At 41.8% G+C, this 21,942-nt stretch overlaps 3 protein-coding genes across 3 annotated transcripts; all 3 read left to right on the top strand.

The window, feature by feature from the left end:
• The first annotated feature begins 291 nt into the window (after positions 1-291).
• Positions 292-8,822, top strand: LOC111858062 (TPA-induced transmembrane protein). Its single transcript, XM_023839441.2, has 9 exons — positions 292-685; positions 1,770-1,829; positions 2,088-2,150; positions 4,670-4,802; positions 5,170-5,330; positions 5,774-5,844; positions 5,951-6,132; positions 8,132-8,167; positions 8,279-8,822. The coding sequence occupies exons 1-9, from the start codon at positions 593-595 to the stop codon at positions 8,287-8,289; spliced, it is 810 nt and encodes a 269-aa protein (XP_023695209.2). The 5' UTR covers positions 292-592; the 3' UTR covers positions 8,290-8,822.
• A 315-nt stretch (positions 8,823-9,137) lies between these two features.
• On the top strand, positions 9,138-16,784 carry guca1c (guanylate cyclase activator 1C). The gene is made up of 4 exons (XM_023839444.2): positions 9,138-10,553; positions 13,160-13,309; positions 14,182-14,269; positions 15,771-16,784. The coding sequence occupies exons 1-4, from the start codon at positions 10,359-10,361 to the stop codon at positions 15,920-15,922; spliced, it is 585 nt and encodes a 194-aa protein (XP_023695212.1). The 5' UTR covers positions 9,138-10,358; the 3' UTR covers positions 15,923-16,784.
• Positions 16,785-20,770: 3,986 nt separating this feature from the next.
• Positions 20,771-21,526, top strand: thrsp (thyroid hormone responsive). Its single transcript, XM_072701513.1, has one exon. It carries the CDS (start codon positions 20,909-20,911, stop codon positions 21,317-21,319), a length of 411 nt encoding a protein of 136 aa, XP_072557614.1. The 5' UTR covers positions 20,771-20,908; the 3' UTR covers positions 21,320-21,526.
• Positions 21,527-21,942: the final 416 nt, after the last annotated feature.

Below are 21,942 nucleotides of genomic sequence, written 5' to 3' on the forward strand. Positions count from 1 at the left end.
GAATCGCTCGTCATCTTTTGGATTGTTCAAGATAACCATTTACGACTCGTGACAAAGCCTGTTCCTTGGACTTTGTGCTCCGTCATTTTGAACTGCCCCGTTCGCTTGTATGGAACAATCTTTAGTTCCCTGAACCATAATTAAACCAGAGAAATATTCCAGAACAAATAGTATTTAAACAAACTGTTAAGTCTTTTCTGTGGAATCACAATGGAATCACTCATTTGTCACAATGAGTTGCTTATCAGCGTAGTTCCTTTCAGTTTTGCATGGGTGCATTTTCTTACTATCCGATTAACGCCCCCCTCCCGCCCAACCAGACAGACAAGACATCCGACCTACGCCTATAGCGCATTACACACATGCCAACAAAGTTTGGCGAAACGCACATCAATTCGGAATAAGCTCAAGCAGGCGATTGATTTTATATTCGTGGTTTTGCGCTACAATGTATCACTTGGGTTAATCTACTTGTACTAAGAGAAATCTTAAAGGAAAACTTTCGGTATAACCAAGCAGTGGGAATAACTCATTCTTCCGGGTGCGCATTTGTAACCTTAAGTTACGGGATCCATACATTCGCAGTAAAAAAATGAACGACATTATGTTAGAACCCAAAGGAGCTGAAACGAGTGCTTCCCTGGAGAATAATAACACGCTAACAGAAAATGGTGCCAAGGAACAGGTAAGTTTAAGATTGACGGCGGTGGGATTGCTGCGTGCAAGTGCCGCGGGGGTGCGTGACCCGTGAAAGGCGCTATATAGCCTGGAAAAGAGCGAAGCAGAAATACATAGGTATGCCCTAACAGTGGAAAGGTCACTCGGGTAAACTGCAGTAGGAATTAAGGTAACGCAAATTACAAAACAGAACCAGCAGTACAGCGCGGAATGGGAGCGTGTCGGCGAAGACGGGCGCCGGTGTTTGCGCCGCTGTTTATATCCTCACGGACTTCGGCGCCACAGATCCGGGTTTGGGGTAACAGCCTTGACCCGGACCGGCAACTTGACTCTGCGGATAAGCGAAAATAGCATCAGTTTATTTCAATTATGTATTTAAGGAGAAAGTCAAACAGTGCTTTTTATATTTGGCTCCGGTAGCCTAAGTTATTGCTTCACACCAGGTGAGTTAATGAGGTTTTTTTCCTGGAATCGGTGTGTGCGTGTGCGAGGGGGGTGCGGTGCTTGGTTTTTCTGTGACGGAACTGCGCTTTTCGTTGGATTTAAACTTTAATTGAAATATGGGGTTCTAATAATAGCTGTAATAACAGTGACACCCCCTTGTAAACTATGTTGATGGGGGGTAATGATCCGTAGCCACGCCCCTGAGGTTATTTATTGCAAGATCGTCACTGTTAAAATTTTAAATTACATTACAGCAAAAGACGGTGTCCTTGTGCCCTTGGTGGGTGGCGTTTGGTGGTGGGGGTGACGATGGCTCATTAGCTCATTTGTGCAGCTGCGGAATAGATGCAGGCCCAAATGTCTATTGGGTGAGATTTCCAAATTATATTAGGCGCTTCTGTAAAACTCTTTCGAAATGGGTCTGTGGTTATACCAGTCAGTACTGCATGAAATAAGTGTTTCAGGATACTAACTTGTCAAAACAATGCAATTGAAAAACAGAGGGAGAGATGTTAAATTGCAGTAGATGTTTTTAAGGTTTCATTCATCCCTATACACCCCTATGGTTCTCCAGTTTTCATCTTTGTTACCAAGATAATAGTGAACTTCAACTGAAAACACAAACGTGCATTTACATGTTTCCACAGGAAAACGGAGACAGGTTCTGTCAGGACACGCATAACAACCCCGAGGAAATTGACTTGCTGGTACAGTTTGAGCTCTTGATGCGGGCTTGTTCATTAAACTAAGCTGTAAGGTGTGTTAGCCATGACAACCACTAGCTGTTACTTATGAATGAAAACTAATTATATATCTGTATGTATGTATGTATGTATGTATGTATATATCTCAGTAAAAGACTAGGGACGGTTGGCTTGCGTGCGCATGTGTGACCACGCGCACCGTGACACTTGATACGCTTGACGCATTCCTTGACGTAGGATGACGTGATCGTTTACGCATAGGGTGCCCGTAATGGACCTCAGATTGCCGGGAGCGTTGGCGATCGCGGCACTGCTGCAGCAGAGGTGAGCAGCCAGAGAATGAGCCCCGTTTTGTATGGAACGCCGTTGGAGTATAAGCTATGACACAGAATACGTCTCGACACGGCATTTCCCCCTATATACATCTCCACGCCGCATTTTTTATGGAAGGCCCAAAGGGTCAAAACGTGTTAAGAATACACTACATGGACAAACGTATTGGGACACCTGGCCATTGCACCCACAGGAACTTTTATGACATCCCATTCTAAATCCATACGCATCAGTATGGTGTTGGTTCCCCCTTTGCAGCTATAACAGCTGGCACTCTTCTGGGAGGGCTTTCCACAGGATTATGGAGTGTGTCGGTGGAAATTCTTGCCCATTCATCCAGAAGAGCATTCATGAGGTCAGGCACTGATGTTGGACATGAAGGCCTGGCTCACAATCTGCATTCTGGTTCATCCCAAAGGTGTTTGATGGGGTTGAGATCAGGGCTCTGTGTGGGCCAATCAAGTTCCACAATAACTAACCCAACCATGTGTTTATGAGCCCTGCTTTGTGCACTGTGACAACACCCTATGGTCTGCCAGTTCGCGGCTGAGTTTGTTTTTCCTAAACGCTTCCACTTAGCAATAATATCAGATACAGTTGATTGTGGAATATCTAGCAGGGAAGAAAATTTCATGAACTGACTTTTTGCAGTGGCAGAATTCACTGAGCTCTTCAGAATGACCCATTCCTTCACAAATGCTTGCCAACCTGACTGCCTGACTAGGTGCTTGATTCTATACACCTGTGACAATGGGTCTGAATGAAACACCTGAATTCAGTGATTAAGAGGTGTGTCCCAAAACTTTTGCCCATATAGTGTATGGGGACAGTGTGAAATGGGACGTACTTGTTTACCTCACCACTGTATCATCAAGACGAACAAGATGTACGAGCCACGTTTCACTGGAGGAGTATTCAAACCGCTTTCTAAGCCAGTGTTTTCTCTACATGGCGTGTGTTTCACAGCTGCTTGCCCCGAACATGCGGTCTACATCACTGCTTACATATTCAGATGGAATGTGGTGGAGTTGTGGCTAATTCTGAATTCTCACTGGTGCCGCTCGCACTGGAAAAATTCAATCCATCTGCAGAATGCAAGCCAAAATAAAGTGAAACTAAACTAACTAGCTGAAACTAAGTTAATGACTGATCGGGGCTGGCTCAGTCTCCAGGAAGCGCCATGTCTTTTGCACAGAGATACAGGACTTCCTGTAACAAAAGGGTCAAAACCTGTTAACTTCTTTGACGTTAACAGGCTCAAAATTGACATCAACCTGCACAATTTGCACCTGTTAACACATTATCATGCCTTAACACATACGTAATATACGTGTCCGTTAACATGCCAAAAAAGCCGTGTCAAGACGTGTTCTGTCTCTCGCTTTATACCCCAATTCCATCCCATAGTTTTGATGCTGCTGTATGCTGTTGCATTCTTCCTTCTAATTTTCTCAATCTGCTTATTCAAAAAATATGTTTTATGTTTCTATTCATAGCTGATTCTGTTTCCTGTTTCTTCACACTTCTCTGTAAAACAAACCGCTACTAGCTATTGAGGCTGGTTATTTATCCATGTTTCGACGATACAGCATTGTGTAAATTGAGAAATTCTTTTTTCATAATTGGATTTCCACAATAACTATAACAGCAATTAATGTGTTATGTTTCTCTTGCCGAAGGCTATTATCAGCAACTAACGAGATGTTTGGGAATCTCAGTTTAGGCAAACTGAACCATTGTACTGTAAGTCAGGGTTTCTTCTGGATCCTGATTATTTATGCATTTACTGAATAATTGTTGCTGGTGTAGCAGGGATTGCAGTGTCCACCATCTGCTTCGCATTGTGCTGCGCCGTGGCCGTAACCATCTCAACACGCTCAAGTGTTTTTTTGCAGAATTAATGAGACTCAGATGTGGTCCGAGTCTCCCAGGGATGTCTGTGCTGAGAACAGCGAACATATAAAGACAGAAAGCCATTGAGTATAGTCTTTCTTGATCCTTCATTACCATTTTCTTCTCTAATGGTTTCTAGAATATCCAGAAGCCAGATCAAACTTGATTCAAACCCACTTTCAGAAATTAAGTCATAGGCTGACAAATAAATGCGTCTAAATAAAGTTGATCTGTGTAGAGTAGCTGTTGCAGCAGATCTGCTCTCATATTGCTCTTGCACTCTGGTCTCCTTGAACTTTCATGTACCTGTTTGGCCTTGGTTTAGCTGTCTTTCATTTCCTCCCTCACTTCCTTTCATTGTTTTTTTTTTTTTTTCTCTCTCTCTCTCTCTCGACGGTTCTCGGCCAGCAGCATCTCGCTGTAGGTCCTTCTTGGTTGCTTGCCTCTCTAAGCTCTCCGTCCACCAGCCCTATGCTTTTGGCAGCTGATCATCAGTTCACCAGATGGCTTGCATCACGTGAACATGATGCAAGGTGGGAATTAAGCAAAAAAATGTTTTGGTCTGACTGAATTCCAAAGTTTGTAACGTAACAAATGCTTGTACATGTTCCTCTTAGAGGCGGTCAGCCAATAGCCCATGGAATGAACTGAACAGAATAGTCATCTGGAAACTCAAGCTCTGGATGGTCATACTAATCATTTTTCTGGTAATCTTCCTGGTCATCGTGTTGTCCCTAGTCCTCTATTCAGGTATGGGCCAAACACATCTGTCAAGTAGAGAAACAAAGAATATATTTACATGCTTAAAAGCTTTGAAACTACTGGTCTTGTAAATTGAAGTTTTATTCTCAGTCTGGAAGAATAAATATTGGTATTACTAATGGTGACAATGAAAACAGAGTTAATGAGATGTTTAAGGATCTGAAATAGTCTGTGCACATACAGTAAACTAAGTTTTGCAGGTTCTTTGTGCAAACTTTCTGAAGGACTTAAATTGCACCAGGTTGTTTGAATTGAAGAAAGGCAATTGCTAAGCAGCTGAAATAACCTTGATAACCTTGTGGATTGTACTGTTTGTCTGCGAGGCTCTGTTCTTATTTCCTTCACTGGTTGGCAGTGGTGTATCAAGATGAGGATGAAAAGTTTGACCGAGGATCATTTGTGGTCGAACGCCTTTACACTGGTACCTTCAGGCTTATAAACCAGAACTACACTGAAGATCTGCACTTAATGAAGTCCCCACAGAGCACAGAGCTTTCACGTTATCTCCAGAAAAAGGTCAGCCTGTGGTCCATTTGCTGTGGTTCTTGCTTTGCAATACGAGAAATTTTCTAGGAACAGTTTGGTTTGTCTCTGTTAATAATGCTGGCCATGCTAAATGCTTGCTGTTTCATAGCTGCTGCATTTTAAGATTCACCGCGATTGCATTTTGAATGGAGGAGTGCATGTAGTTGCACCCTTACTGCCAGAGTTGGGTAATTCAGGTTCAGAGTGTAAAAGTCCAGACCGGGGTTTTGTTTCAACCAACCACTTGAGCATAAAGAGTCACAGTCACAGAGTGCGCAATTCATTGGTTGAAACAAAATCCCGGTCTGGACTTTTACTCTCGGGGCCTGAATTACCCAACTCTGCTTTCTGCAGCATTGAGGAATGTGCTGCATTAAAATGTTACATCTTCTTCTCTCTCCTTCTTTCCAACTTCATACTTCCCTGCTGCCCAGCTGGGTGACATCTACACGTCCTCCCCGGCCCTGGGCCGGTACTTCTCCAGCGTGGGTGTGAAGAACTTCAGGTGAGCCTCACGACCCCCAGATGGGAGCCGGAGGTCCTTAATGCCTGATGCAGAAATGCATTTGAGAGCAGAAACATCCATACAGCATTCCTGTCATCCCCTCCAGCAACGGCAGCATCACGGCACACTTCTGGTTGATGTTCCACATGCCCCAGGATCATACTGAGCTGGTCCAGCACACGCTGAGCAGGTCTATGGTGCAGAACGTGCTTCGGCAGAGCCTGTATGAGCAGGAGTTCAAGCCCTGGGAACCACTCTACATCGATCCTGACAGTTCGCGTATGGCGGGTGAGTCACTGGTGCTCTCCGCACAGGCAGATAGGAAGCCACCTGGACAAACTGTTCATCTCATAATGTTGGCTTTTATCATTTTAGACATGAGTCAGATGGTTAACGGTGGGAAGCCCCCTCTTAATGGGAGCGTTATATCTGGGGGGTACATCTGGCCTCCCAGATGAGGCTGTTTATCCACACTGAGCCTGTCGCTTAGATGTGCCCATGTTTGCCCCCTTCAGACGGCAGTTTCAAAATGTTAACAGGAAGCAACGCGTAGCAACATGATGGCGAACGATCTGCATTAGAGTTTCTGCAGTTGTTGACTTTAGGAATGCACGATCAAAAACACATGGGAGGAATCAAGGGTTTGCAAGGGACTGAAGACATAGGAGCTCGTATTCAAATGCATAAGTCCACTGACTGGCCAGAAGTATGTGGGAACCTCACCATGACACCTGCATGTGCTTGTTGAACATCCCATTCCAAAACCATAGCCACTAACATGAAGTTGGTCTCCCTTTTGTTGCTGTAAAAGCCTCCAATCTTCTTGCAAGGTTTTCCACTAGATTTTGGAGCATGGTTGTGGAACTTCGGCCAAAAGAGCATATGTGAGGTCAGGCACTGATGTCGTAGTTGCAGTTCACCCCAAAGATGTGCAGTGGGATTGAGGTCGGGGCCCTTGCGGGCCAGTCTAGCTGTTCCACACCGGCTTCAGCAAACCATGGATGTATTGAGCATAGGGGCACAGTCATGAAGGAAGGGGAAACGGCCTTCCCCAAACTTTGGGCACTAAGTTGGAAATACCCAAATGTCTATAATCGGCACACAGGCAGGAAGGTTCCCAAAGTCAGATCCTGCACATGGAGCATCAGCTTTTAGGAGTCTTACTGCTTGCTCTGCCATTATCTAGCGATCTCTTGTGTTCCGTCAAATATCCAACTTAAGATGTCAGCTAATTATTATTGCGTGTGTGTAAGTGTAAGAAATGTTACAATTAATTGTTTTTCAAGAGCAGCATTCAGGGCAGAACCTTGATCCCAGTTTCACTGCATACAAGATCTTTTACTGTAAATATTTAAAAATGGTACTAAGAATGATAATGTTTTTCTTATTTCAGTTGGATTCAGTAGCAATTATTGTTTTTGTTTATCGTTTATTTTTGTAACTTGTTTCAGTTTATGAAAATGTTTTCTTGTTTTAGTCTTCCTGGCTTCCATTGCTCCGCAGTCCAATGGTGAGGCGCTTTACAGCGATTACTGCTGCACTTGGCATTGGGCATAGTAACTCAGTCATGGCAACTCGGTCCATAAGGCTTGGAATGGACAGTTCTTACTCTGACAGCTGCCCGAGGCAGTTTGAAACTCTGTTAAGGCGATTATTATTATAATTTTTTTTGCCTCAGCACTCTACGGTGCCGGTTTGTCAGCTTTTGTGGCTTGCCTCTTCATTGTTCAGCTATGGTTGCTCCTTGACGCTTGCGTTTCATCAAAACAGAACTAGCAGTGGACTGGGGCAGGTCTAACAGGGCAGAAATTTGATCATGTGATTTGTTGCAATGGTAGCATCATATGATGGTGTCAAGTTCAGTCACAGGGCTTTTCAGTATGAGCCATTCTGCAGCCAGTGTTTGTCTATGGAGGCTGAACGGCTGTGTGCGTGATTTATTGGTTTATGCTAGCAATGGGTGTGGCTTAAACGGCCGAGCTCAATAATCAGAAGGGGTGCCCATATTCTTTTGGCTAAGCAGCGTATCTTTATGCTTCCATAAGGAAGCGCACAATTTCCACAGCAGCAATATCAATCCCAGGAGTCGTTGAAACAGGATTCATTGGTTTCCTCCACCGGGAACAAAATTTGTTACGTTAGCATTCCTGTCCTCTGTGAAGTTAGGGTGGTACTGTGGATGAGGGTTTACACACCAGTTTACACACATGTTACTTGTAAGCAAGAGAAGTACACATGAGATACATCATCATGAGGGACTGACATTTTTTTTTTCTCTCCCTTACAGTCGGGAATACCACACTGAATGGCCAATCGAATGACTGTAAGTAAAACTGTTCAGGGATGTTAAACTTTCTGCACCTGTACAGAATCCCATCCCTCTTATTGTCACGTGATTATAAATGTAATTAGATTTCATTTGTTTTTTTTGCAGTTACGTCTTAAAGCTACACATTTGGGAAGTCCGCATATAGGACCAAGTATAAGACGGACACCTCCGAAGATCTGAAGTGAAAGCAAGGAGATGGAAACCAGTGGCTCCCAGTTTACACTAACATTTATGAGCAAATTGAAGTGCCACAGTCGGGGAACTTATAGGAATTGTTTTCTCGAAATATACACAGACTGGCCCTTGATTTTTGACGTTGTGGAGTCAAAGAGCCTGAACGGAGGAGTTCGGCTTAAATGAAGAGGCTGCTGTAAAGAGCAGCTTCTCGGTCTCCTTTACTACTGTGTGTATGTGGGGCATAAACGGGATCTGCCAGCATTTACTGAGGCAGCTTGTGAATATGGGGACATGTAAATGGCATTTGTTGATAAGGTGCAATTAGGGGGCCATAAATGGTGCTCTTTGGATTTTATAAAAAGAATATAGGATAATATACAGTATGTATGAAAAGAGGGGTAATTTTAAACTACAGTGACTAAAGACATTCTTTTTATAATTTTTTAAATAAAGTTTGTTACTCCTAAACACATTGATCCTTCTGTCTGCCACATACTTTTCAAGGTTGGGGGCGGGTGGGGGGACTGGAGCCAAGTAGTATAGGAAGGAAGGAACAGGGTACATCCTGGATGGGAAGATTCCAATGTACTGTTTACATTAATCAAAAGTAGATATTTTTTTCTAATTGTAATGAGGTTAATTGCCCAGTAGAGGGCGAGCATGTGCTCATGCTTTGCAGTATTGCAAACGATTTGCGTCAGAGGCGGTGCAACCAAGTGAAGAAGTTTGTGACGAACGCTTGTGCATGTTGTTCTTAGTGGCGCGCAGTCAAGGGCTGATGGAACGAACTGAACAAACTAGTTTGGGGGCAGCCAGTGGCTAAGCCTCTCTATCTGGGATCAGAAGGTCACCAGTTCAAGCCCAGCCTTAGCATGTCCCTGGCTCCTTGAGCAAAGCACATGGCCCAGCTCTCTGTGCGCCACAACAAGTGGCTGCCCTTCCCTGCTCTCATGGAGGTCAGGATGGGGATGATACGTGTCCATGACTGCGGCGGGGATTCAAACTTTAAGTTAAGAATGCAGATTCTCCTACCTCAATTAGCATGTGCTAGCCCATCTAAGTGGTCAAAATAAGGAAGTGTTGTTGTTTGCTCTAATCCGAAACCTCTAACTAGCGTTTGGGGTCATTCTAGCTCAGGAATGTGCCTTTAAGAGGATGGGAAGATGTTCCGATGTGTCTTATTCACATAATACTGTCAATTTCATTATCACCATAAATGGATATACGTGGATAGCTATTAATGCATATATGGTTAGCTATTGATGCATAGCACAGACCAACAAGCATTGAGAGAGGCTTCTAAGTGCTTGTATCTTGGAATGTTCCTTCTCCTCTCTCACTCCTGGAGTCTTGTCCGCAGATCTCTTACCAATTGGAGATTTCAAAAAAGGAGTAGGGAATTCCTTCATTTCAGCTTTACTGCAAATGCGTAAATGTTCTGCAGAAAAATAAACAACGGAAAATTATTAAATGACTACTGGGCTGTAACAGGAAATGCTCATTAGTGTGGTATTAGTGTTATGACATGTTTCTTATGCTGCTGAAGATTTACACCATTTGCTTTAATAGAATGGATTATGTAAAATGCAGCACCTTCAGAAGATGGAAATTATCTTAATCCTGTAGGTAGGCCTTGTCTGTTTTGACAAACAGCCACCACTTCCCAAAGGCAGTCTATCATCCACTTGCTTTTCTCCATGCCGCAGGGAGTTCCAGGCATTGTACTCGTGGCAGTCTGAGCCCTTTGTGCCATCACAGCCCAGAGACACATTCACACGCAGCAGCACTGGGGCAGCCGAAGGGGCGGAGTTACCTCACAGGGACACTCCACATCTCCATATCCCTCACGATTCCCCAAGGCGTTTCGATTTTCCCAGAAGAAAGCTTCAGTTATCCCATTAAGGGCGCTTGTTTCCTTTTCTGAGGCCAGTGGCTTAAGAGGTTTAGGCTGTCTGAGTTCAGAGCCTTCTAGAAGGGACCAGGAGAGGCACGTCCCCCGGCAGGAGTCATGGGTGCCCAGGGCTCCAACCTGGACGACGTTCTGGCTGAGGACATGCACCACTGGTACAACAAGTTCATGAGGGAGTCGCCCTCGGGACTGATCACGCTGTTTGAGCTGAAAAGCATGCTGGGATTGCAGGGAATTACACAGGAGGCCAGCAGCTATGTGGACCAAGTCTTCCTCACCTTCGACATGAACGGGGTGAGGTTCTTAAATCCTCGGCGCGCTCACTTGCCACATTTAGCTGGATGCTGTTAATGAAAGGGAACAGATGTCATTGACAGACATGCAGTAGTGCAGCCGTATCTGCGGGTGACACATTCCAAGACCTACAGTAGATAAACCAAACCGGGGATAATAGTGAACCATCCACAGACCCCATATATAACGTGATTTTCATGTATATTTGGTAAAGTTTAATTGATGAATTACACACAGTAACACGTTACGTTACCAACATTATATACAGTAATAAGTACATTGTACATAATTATTCAATACCATAGAGTACTGAACTGTCTGAAATGAAAGGGATTCTGACGTTTTAGCCTAACTGAAGAGACAATGGAGCAATGAAAAAATATTATGTATCAAGGGATGACGGAGCGATGAAAAAAACATATTGTTACACATTTTACAATTTTTTACAAGCACGGGTTACTGAAATCGCCCATACGGGGGGGCACTGAAAATGTAAAAACCCTGAAAATGGCCTGCACTTTATGGTACAGGGATATTAAACTAGCGATTACAGCACAGAGCAATTCTTAGCATAGTATAATTATGGGAGTGAAGTTATTATGGTGTGACACGAAACGTTTATGAAAGTAATGAATATTGCACCATTTTAAAGCTAAATGCTCAAAACATTTCTGTAGGATGCCTGTCACTCGGTGTCTTAGCCATATGATGTGTCTGTGCTCGCATGATGTCTCGATTTCCTCAGCATTTAACATATCCAGTGTTAGTTCTATAGATAAGCTCTTAAACTGCAGACTCTCCAATGTCAGGATATTGCTGCATTCCATTTACCTTGGCGGTCAGGAGCCGGAGTTGGGAATCACGTCGCACCCTAGTTAACCGCGTTCCAGTTACAAGAAGTCAGAACGTCTTTTAGCATTTGCAGTAACCTGTTTAAAAAAGGAGGATTTCTTGCTTAATGGACAAGCTGGCGAATTTAAGGTGCCCCAGTTTAGATGGTCTTTATTTTTTGTTCACTTACAATTAGCCCAGACTACCTTAAATCCAACAAGTTATCTGGTTATCTGCTTTCTGAAACAGGCTCTAGTTCTAACCCGGTTCATTGTTAGCCAATGTTACCAATATCAGTTATAACAACACATTACGCAGTATTTTGCACATACGAAGGCCATAGCAACATGTCCACTGATAGCAATTGGACAGTACTGTGTTTGGCCAATTTAATGAAACAGAAATAAAACATAATTACTAATAAACAGTATATACGTACAGCTTTCACTTCTGTTGGTAAAGGGCACAGCCATCTTGCATGCTGAGGTCATGGTTGCAAGGATCCCTCAGACTTTGAGTCAGAATTCCGATTTCAGGCGAAGTCCCAGCTGAAATTTCTGACTGGGAACCCGGAATTTCTGACTACCAAGTTCAATTGGAATGCAGCATAAGTGACAAGGCTGTCCCAGTTTCATACCATAGCATTTAAGTTCCCTAGTTGTGCAGGTTTGCAGAAGCGAGTACTTTCACTGCAGAGATGGGAAGCAGAACAGTTGGTTGCATTTTTTTAACCAGCATGTTAGTTCATACTCATTTGTGGTTTTCATGGAGTCTGTGATTTGATGTACTGTAGGTATTTCTAGGTTCTGTGTTTGCATTGGTCAGCAATACAGTGTAGTTCTGGGAGAAATTAGGTTTTGAAATTCACAGTTTGTGGTCTTTTCTGTGCAAGTGGTCACTGTGTGGTCCAGGCAATTCCTGATGAAATTTTAGGTTGACACTGGGTTAAATCATCCATCCAACCATCCATCCATCCATCCAACCATCCATCCATCCATCCATCCAACCATCCATCCATCCATCCATCCTCTGACTGCTGATGGGCAGTAATTAGAATATCAGTGATTCCTACTTAAATACTAAAGATACTCTTTTGAACCATAATGAGAAAAGCTAAGAAATGCTAAAACTAGAAATGTATGAACATAAAATGTTGTCATGTGGTCAAATTCCTGAACTGCCACAGAATAATGACCAAACTAAGATTTCTGGTTCAAGTAACCACATATGCTAAAATACTATAAACACTATATTTGTATAGACATGGTAACATTGTTTGTGTGTTTGTCAGTCAAGGCAGACACAGTTTAAATTTGACACAGTTTAAAATGACATTATCTCACCTTGTCAGTCCTCAGCATGTGTCTGGATTTTCTAGATAAAATCAACTGTTAGTAATTCAATGTAAAAGAATAAAATGGGGATATTTATGACATGTGAGGCTTTTAACAGCACAGAGAGTGAGTGGATGGGATTCTGAATGCAGGATTAGTCTGATACAGAGGCAGGATTTTCCCCTTCCTGTCAGATTAAGTTAGTCTAGGTGATACAGACTAAAAGTCATGTAAATAAAAATGGCAGCCACATAAACACAGAGACCTGGTATCACTGTCATGATTAAATTTTGATTACAAAAGCTGACATTATCAACATGATAAGGTGTAGCTGTAAGTGCAAACTCCAGGCTGTTTTGATGATACTCTCTGAATTGCTTGTGAATGTCCGCTAAGAGATGAACCCACCACTGTTTCTTCTTCTTCTTCTGCCATTGTTAGGACGGCTATATCGATTTTGTGGAATATATCGCAGCGGTTAGTTTACTGCTAAAAGGAGAAATTAACCAGAAACTCAAGTGGTATTTCAAACTCTTTGACCAAGATGGAAATGGAAAAATTGACAAGGATGAATTGGAGACCATATTTAAGGTAAACGAGCCGTGATTCACCAGATACAATAAACTAGAACTTAAATCTGATGAGGAATTGTCACTACATTGGCATTTAGGAATATCCAGGGATGTTACTCACTAAGTAGCCTGCAGTTAGTAAGATTTAAGTATAAGAAGAAGAAAAAGTAGATCAGGACTAACCTAAAATTAGCCTTAATCTGATTTTACCCCCTGATCCCAGTGAGCTACTTTCCCAGTGGTTCAAAGCTGGTTGCAACCAGTATGCATTTTAGTTAAAGTTCAGAGACCATCTGCGTGTTGCATTACTGTGACTGATAGACCGAACTTCCCAGGAATATCAATATTACAGCACGATGTGAGGTGCAACCTTTTCACTGTGTAATAAATAATAATACAGAGAGAAAACCTTTTGGCTTCGATAATATCCACAAAACTATTTTTGCATGCAATGAGTTTACTGAGGCAGGCTACTCAAACCAAAACTTATTTACTTGTAATTCTCATTTCACAAATTTAGTAACTGATAAGGAGAGAATGTTTACTGCTCTTTAAATGCATTTTCTTATCACCTACTTTGTAATGCCATAGATGAAACACCTTGAATTCGCTACTGAAATATCTATGATTTATGTTAATAAAAGTAAAGCAACTAGACTATTAATGGCCTGTAATGAATTATTACCTTCTGGGTGCAAAAATGGAAAAGAAAAAAAACAACAAACATCCGGCAGACTAACATCATGCGAGCCATCACAAAGAATTTCACATAAATTTGTGGCTGTAAATTACATTTGCATTGCCATTTGTCATATTTATCTGTGGGGGAGAAGGCTGTGACTGAATATATATTTTTTGATTATTCCATTCAATGTTTAATTTGTGTTTTAGGCCATACAGGACATTACCAGAAGTTACGACTTTCCTCCGGAGGAAATTGTGAACCTTATTTATGAGAAAATTGATGTGAAAGGAGAAGGTAAGATACAGAAAGATACATGGATTAGCTTCCCGTTACTCATATGGAGAAGGTAAGATACAGAAAGATACATGGATTAGCTTCCCCGTTACTCATATGGAGAAGGTAAGATACAGAAAGATACATGGATTAGCTTCCCGTTACTCATATGGAGATGGTAAGATACAGAAAGATACATGGATTAGCTTCCCCATTACTCATATTTTCGTTTGACATTGTTCGCTTCCTTTGTTTATATTTGGCATTAATTGAGCCAGCTCTCCATCTATACATTTCTCATCTCTGCACATGGGAGGCATCCATGAATATTAGAAAAAAACTCCCAACGAGTAAAACAACACAAACCTCAAGATCCCTAATGATTAATAGTGATATTCCATTAACCTTCAGGTGGAAATTCCCATTTTCTTTGCCTACACCCTACTGTTCTCGGGGGAGTAATAGCACAGGGTCAGCCAGCATGCGGGGGGGGGGGGGGGGGGGGTTTATAGCACAGGGTCAGCCAGCATGCAGTGTCCATGCAGCTGGGGGTTAAGGGCCTTGCTCAAGGGTCCACAGACATGTGACTATTCTGCCAAGGCTAGGCTTTGAACCAGCAACCTTCTGATCACAGGCTTAGCCCAATGAACTACACAGTACTTCCATGATTATGTGAATATAACAATAAATCAGTAATTTCATTTTGAATTTATTTTTACTGAATAAAGAAAAATAGCACCGTAACAAGCGCACACAAATTTTCACCAAATATTTAGTCCTAAATCACTGCATTTTTATTCTATATTTTCCTATGGTGGAAGCAATGTGTAGTGGGAAGTTATCTACATCACAATGCTTGGAGAGTTCTGTAAGGCTAAACTAAAGATAGCCATCCGTTTGGAAAGCTGAAGATGATGTTAGTGGTGTGTCTCTGTGCATTATGGAAATATGGTTCCATTTTATTGGTAGCAAATTAGACTGTTAAAAGCAGAGTGTTAGTACACGTAAAGGATTATAGGTCACCTAAACTGTACTACGGTAGGTATAAAAAAATCAACACACCCTTGTTAAAATGGCGGGATAATATGATGGTAAAAATTAAACCAAGGCCAGTCATGTCAAAACCTTTTCCACCATCAATGTGAAATTGCAACTTATACAAACAAGATGAAAAAATAGAAACCTTTTAGGGGAAAAAAATGTTTAAATTAAAAACAAGAACCTGGTTGCATAAGTGTGCACATCCTGTCACAGTTAAGGATATGGCTGTGTTCAGAATCGACCGACATTCAATCTCATGTTAAATATACCTAGTACACACCTGCCATTAATTAAAGTGACTCTGATTCCATATAAAGTTCAGCTGTTCCTGTAGGATTTTCCTAAATCTTCTCGATTGCATCCTACTGCAAAAGCCATGGTCTGCAAACTTTCAAAGCCTGAACGGGCTCTCATTGTCAAAAGGTATTGATCGGTAGAGGGGTACAGACCTGCTCATCTTCAATGTTTTCTCCTTCACCAGGTGAGCTTACATTGGAGGAGTTCATCAGTGGGGCCAAAGGGCATCCTGACATCATGGAAATGCTCACCAAAATGATGGACTTGACCCACGTCTTGGAGATCATTGTGGAGGGGCGACAGGACTTGTGTCAAAAGGGGGTTCAAAATGCATAGTTTTTATAATGGTCAGGGGAAGGGCAGATGTTTTTCATTTTTACACAGAGAAGTAACTGAAAAATATGAAAAGTTATAGAATAAAGGCGTTAACATTCTACCTGCAGGAAAAAGTGAAACGGAGTATCAGTCCATCTCCTGGAATCCTGTTCTTTTAAACTATCACTAAATATCTAATTATAGCTAAAGAAATTTCATAAAAGCAACGCTAAGTAAAATCATGGAAGTAGTTCCCCAAGCAATTGTTTCAGCTGTAATACCACATAAATCACTGCAGGCTACCAACATGCAGACCTTTGAAGTGCACTGGAGGATGCAGTGCTTACACAAAGCCATCAGGAGCTTATTGTTGATCTACTAATGCTGCAAGAGGCCAGACAGGGAGATGGCAACAGATCAGAGAATCACATTACTTTGGCTCAGGTAGAATGTCAGCTGAATAGGGTTTTAACATAATTCTTTTTCATAGGAGTTGTCTGGTGTGGCTTTGCATCGAACATATTTATTTCATCCTTTTTTTAAAAAAAAGTACAAAAATTTAAAACCATAGTATAAATTAAATGCAATAACTATGAAGTTTGGAATGATAGTGTAGCTGATCTCATGTAGTGGTCTTCATGCACATCCATTTAAGTTTCAGTTCCTTTTGCATTTTCTTTTATGCTAGTTATATATGAATATAACAGAAAAGGATTTGTTTTTGCTCTGAGGCTCTTTCCAGTTTTTTTAATGTTGTGCCGTAGCTAGGAAGTTCTTCGACTGGTTGATTTAAATGTCTACATTTTGTGTGATGCCTTTGAAAGCTCCATCGTGTTTTTCTAATTGAAAAACCCAAGTTCTAATAAAACAAAATTTACATTGATGTTAAATGCTTCTTTGTGCATTGTTCATATTTCTCTGGTATTTCCAGCTTTATTTTTATATAAAATTCATGCAAAGCATCCCAGAGGAAAGTTACTCTTTAAAATCAGTCTTCAGCTCTGCTTTGCGCTGCATGCATTTGTGCTAAGAGTAATACAAGGTCACCTTGTGGTGTTGGTCTGTATTTGCAACCTGTAACTTATAGAAAAGCCACCCTGTGCAAGTAAATGGTACTGCATTGCTGGAAACATACCACAATGGTAACACTTTACTTGACTGGACACAAATACTTAGTAATAACTCAGCTATTAATGAAGTACAACTCATGAACAAATAGTCGCTATTTGAGATAAAATGTGTCACGATTCATTAATGATGAGCAAACTCATGAGATCAGTATTTCACTTGTGTTATTCACTGCATGTTCCTTCAGTAGTTCACAAAAGTTTACAGAATTAATAGATATAGTAACAAACATGGTCACTGCTTGGGATGAAAGATGCATCATGATTCATTACTGATGAACAAACATGGGATCAGAGTTTAACTTCCTTCAGTAGTTCCTTCCGTAGTTCCTTCAGTAGCTCACAGAATTAACAGATATGGTAATATACTTCTTGAGATAAAACATGCATAACAATTCATTAATGATGAATTAACATGAGATAAGTATGTAACTAAAACTTAGTTTGTAGTTAATTAATACATAAGTAACAGCATAATAGTATATTGCTTGTGCCCCGTCAAGTAAAATGTTACCTTTACGATTAATGCATTTTTACTGTGAAATTCAGGAAAAGCCATTTTTACAGCTGAAACCAACACCAGCTGCTTAGGCAGCAGGGTCAGTGACCTAAAATGAAATCCCAGGACAAGTCCAGCCACCGAAAAAGTCAGTTTTTCACATTCTAAACATAGAACAAAAGGGTCAAGGCCAAGGTAGAAGTGAAATAAACTTTAAGAGGGCTAGAATAATCCATATTAGGAATTTCAGCTTTAATGAAATACAATTTGTTTCACATGTTTAAGTAAAATGCTGAGGAATTTCTAGTGCGATGCTGTGATGTGGCAGGTAAATCAGCATAAAGGTAAGTGTAAACAACGTAAAGGTAAGCGTAATCAGCGTAAAGGTAAGCGTAGTCAGCGTAAAGGTAAGCGTAATCAGCGTAAAGGTAAGCGTAGTCAGCGTAAAGGTAAGCGTAGTCAGCGTAAAGGTAAGCGTAGTCAGCGTAAAGGCAAGCGTAGTCAGCGTAAAAGTAAGCGTAGTCAGCGTAAAGGTAAGCGTAGTCAGCGTAAAGGTAAGCGTAGTCAGCATAAAAGTAAGCGTAGTCAGCGTAAAGGTAAGCGTAGTCAGTGTAAAAGTAAGCGTAATCAGCTTAAAGGTAAGCGTAGTCAGCGTAAAGGTAAGCGTAGTCAGCGTAAAGGTAAGCGTAGTCAGCGTAAAAGTAAGCGTAGTCAGCGTAAAGGTAAGCGTAGTCAGCGTAAAGGTAAGTTGAGACCTTCCGTTTGTGGAGTGTCTGGGATGTGCTATGACTTATTTTTCTTATGCAGTATATAGGATTAAAAGCATTATGATGCCCCCCAGTATGGGGAGGCACAGTGTTGCAGTGGTTAGCACTATTGCCTCATTCTTCTGGAACCAGGGTTTGAGCCCCTGCCAGGGTTCCATATATGTGTAGAGTTTGCATGTTGTCATCCAGGTACTCTGGTTTCACCTCACAGTCTAAAAACACGTTGAGGCTAATTGGAGTAAACAAGTTGCCCATAGGTGTGCATGTGTGGGAGACTTGTGTGTTAGTGTCCTATGGGTTGATTGCTGCATCCTCTGTTGTTCCTCACCTTGTGCCTCTAGGCTCCAGATGCCCTTCAACCCTGAATAGGATAGGTGGTTTCAGAAAATGGATGGATGGATAGATATCCACCAGCCAGCAAATTTTGTCATCGGTAAATGGGGTCCCCTATTTCATCAGTAAGTGCCGACCGCCTAGTGCAGGGGACCCAAGATGACCTTTTGTCAGAGGGCCCAGAATTTATAGCTCCTCCCCTGTTTGCCAGCATAGCAGTTTGGGCTTGTTTCATCATAATAAGAGCGAATGAGGTGAGGTTACTGGGATACAGCCAGGCTCATTTCAGTCTGTGCAAAGTTTGGTCAGATAAGAATTAGATAATGACCCTTCACTGTTGCCTAATCTTTGACAAGCTGCCTGAGATGGACTTGAAGTCTGACCACTCTGCCTGAGCTCTGCTAGTAATAAAAGTATACGACTTACTGTGATCAGGCGGTTCATTACACTCCAGATGATTAACGTTTTGACTAAACCAGTTTGCTGAGCCTCTGAATGTGTATATTGTTAAAAATCAACAAAGGCCCAATAGAGATGATCCACCCCAGCACTGCCACACCAAAAGGCCAACCTTGCCACATTCAGCACCAGCCAAACGCCTGGACACACCTGATTTGAATGCTTTTGTCTCTATTTTAGGTGTTATTCACCTTATAATAAAAGGCCTTGACACAATGACCAAGAGAATTGTTAAAGACTTTCGCAAAGTTTTCGCAAACAATATAAACAGCTTCTAGATGTAGCCACCTGGAATGCTTCTCATACAGTCCTGAAGGACTTTCCACAGGTTCTGGGCACAAGTTGGCTTCCTTGCTCTGACTCTTTGATCCAATTCATCCCAAACCAGGTCTATAGGGTTCAGGTCGGGGGGGGGGGGGGGATTGTGGGGGCCAGGTCATTTCATTTCACTCAATTTCTTTCCTTATTTCACAGGATAATACTTACTACATAACCTCAAGGAGTGCTTAGGGTCATTATCTTGTTAAAAAACAAATTATTTCCAGTAGATGTCTCCAAACTTTTGACTGGCACTTGTATTCTGGGCTTGTCCCAGAATAACAGATATTTGGTCAATGGTGTTTAAAATCTTGTCTTGTTTTATACAGAAATGAAACCTTCATTTAAAATGGGAATTTCTGAAGTTCCAGGTGATTAGTATCACAATGACAAGAAAGAGGAATGATGCTTTTGGTTTTGAATTTCTCTTGAATTTCGCAAAGAGAATATTGTTAGTGGAAATCTAATATCCCACTGACAAGTTCACTGTGCCTAAGTGATCTGATGATGTTTCTAAAGTTGGAAACAATTAAATATTTACTCATGGGTTCTAGCCAATGATTTCATACAGTTTGGGGCCTTGTGATATTATATCTGGAGAAATGTAAGGCTGCACTCTATACTCTTGTTTCTCATTAGCAGGGCCCCCGTCTTAGTGTGTATGTGAGTGCTGTTCACCAGGAGCATTACTGTAGGTACATGCTACATGCAATCATGAATGACATGCTGGGAGCAACTGCGCACCTAAACCACTTAACACCCCCCATTCATTTTCATGTTTATCATTTTCCTCCTCCTTTTAAATGGGAATTTATTTTCATAACTACTGTGTGTGTGTATACACACAAATATATATATATATATATATATATATATATATATATATATATATATATATATATATATATACACACACACACACACACACTCACTGCATTACTCCACAACAAAAATAACTACTAAAAATGGCATAGGTTGCATAGTAAACATGTACATGGATAATGGATTAATTCCTTCATATTTTCTCTGATTGGTTGTGCTAGTTAAAATACTGCTGATGTTTTTGCAAAATATGGATCATGCAATCCCACACAAAATGATTATTTTAATAAAAATATGTTGTAAAGTTGCAAAATTGTCATAAATAATGAAAACTGTGTGGCATGTTAATAAGTGTAGCATAGCAATATAAAGCCAAGCATGACGGCTGGCTTTCTGGCACCGAGGTTGTGTCTAACCTCCCAAACAAATGGGCTGATCTGAGTCAACACTTCGTGTCAGCAGACTCCCCGCCCTGCCCCTCCTGTCCTCCATGTCAAGGTCTGTGTAGGACCTAGTTCCAATCACAACCCCTGGATCTAATTGCACAAGCAACGTGATCATCCCACTCAGGCTAGCACTATATATCTGCCTCCATCCTCTGTCTAGGCCCTGCACTGCAACCAGGCTTCAAAACATCAGCCTGCTACCACTTGTCCTACCCAGCATCAAAACACCAGGTAGCATGCAGTCCGCCGAGGGAAAGCTGGCCAGGAGCTGCGTGCTCCAGGCGCTGAGGTGCTACAGCACGGCTGTGCAGGACATGGAGCAGACAGTCATGCTGCCCAGCCTACTGCGGGAGGTGCTTTGTGAGGAGGATCCAGACCAGGCAGCAGCAGACGAGGACCTCTATGAGTGCTATCTCAGGCTCAAGGACATCCGGGCCGTGGTGGAGAGTGGCCTGGTGCTCGTGGACGACCACAGAGTCAAGGCCCACCAAGCCCTCGACAGAACACTGGAGCCGCTGCTGGAGGCAGAACCAGAGGCTGTCTTCCATTTCCATCTGAAGGGGCTCCTCTCAGTCATAGGCAACCTCACCAAGAAGTCGCAGGCTGTCACTGCAAAATACCTGGACATTGTGGGACTCACAAACTAAGACGACCCAAGAAAGCCTGAGGAGAAGAACCTTGGAAGTGATCCATTACTGTAATTTGAAACAGGTTCTTGAATATATTACGAGGATAACAACAGCTGTTCCTATCAGACTGAATAAAGGTGCTTTGGGGAATAAAATTTGTTGGCAATCCTGGTATTTCTTAGGCATTCTGAGACTACTCGTACAAGTTTAATAAGCAGCTGCATTAAAAAGTAGGATACATGTAACGTAAAGGAATTTAAGAACTTTCAGTGGCTGGGGCTGAACTCAGTTTATACCAGCAGGTTAAAAAGAATCACCAACAACTCCTGCTGGGATATAGCTGAAATTAAGGTACTTAACAACCAGAGCTCAGGAGAGGGTGTCTACTGATGAGACAATCTCCCTGTTAAAGGGCATTTCATGCTTCTCAATGGGCTGTTTTACAGAGTTAAGCGAATTTCATTATAACGAGTAGAAAACCCCCAAGTGAAAATACTGGCAACTAATAAAGGATCTCTAATAAAGTTATCCATGGGTTCCTGCATTGTTTACCAATGATGCAATGATTTTAGGAAGAACCGGTGCAAGGACTGATACCTTTAATCAAGATAAATAACAATGTTGAGCTGATATTTTCATGA

This window comes from Paramormyrops kingsleyae, chromosome 17 (genome assembly GCF_048594095.1).
Source record: "Paramormyrops kingsleyae isolate MSU_618 chromosome 17, PKINGS_0.4, whole genome shotgun sequence".
Classification (NCBI taxonomy): Eukaryota; Metazoa; Chordata; class Actinopteri; order Osteoglossiformes; family Mormyridae; genus Paramormyrops; species Paramormyrops kingsleyae.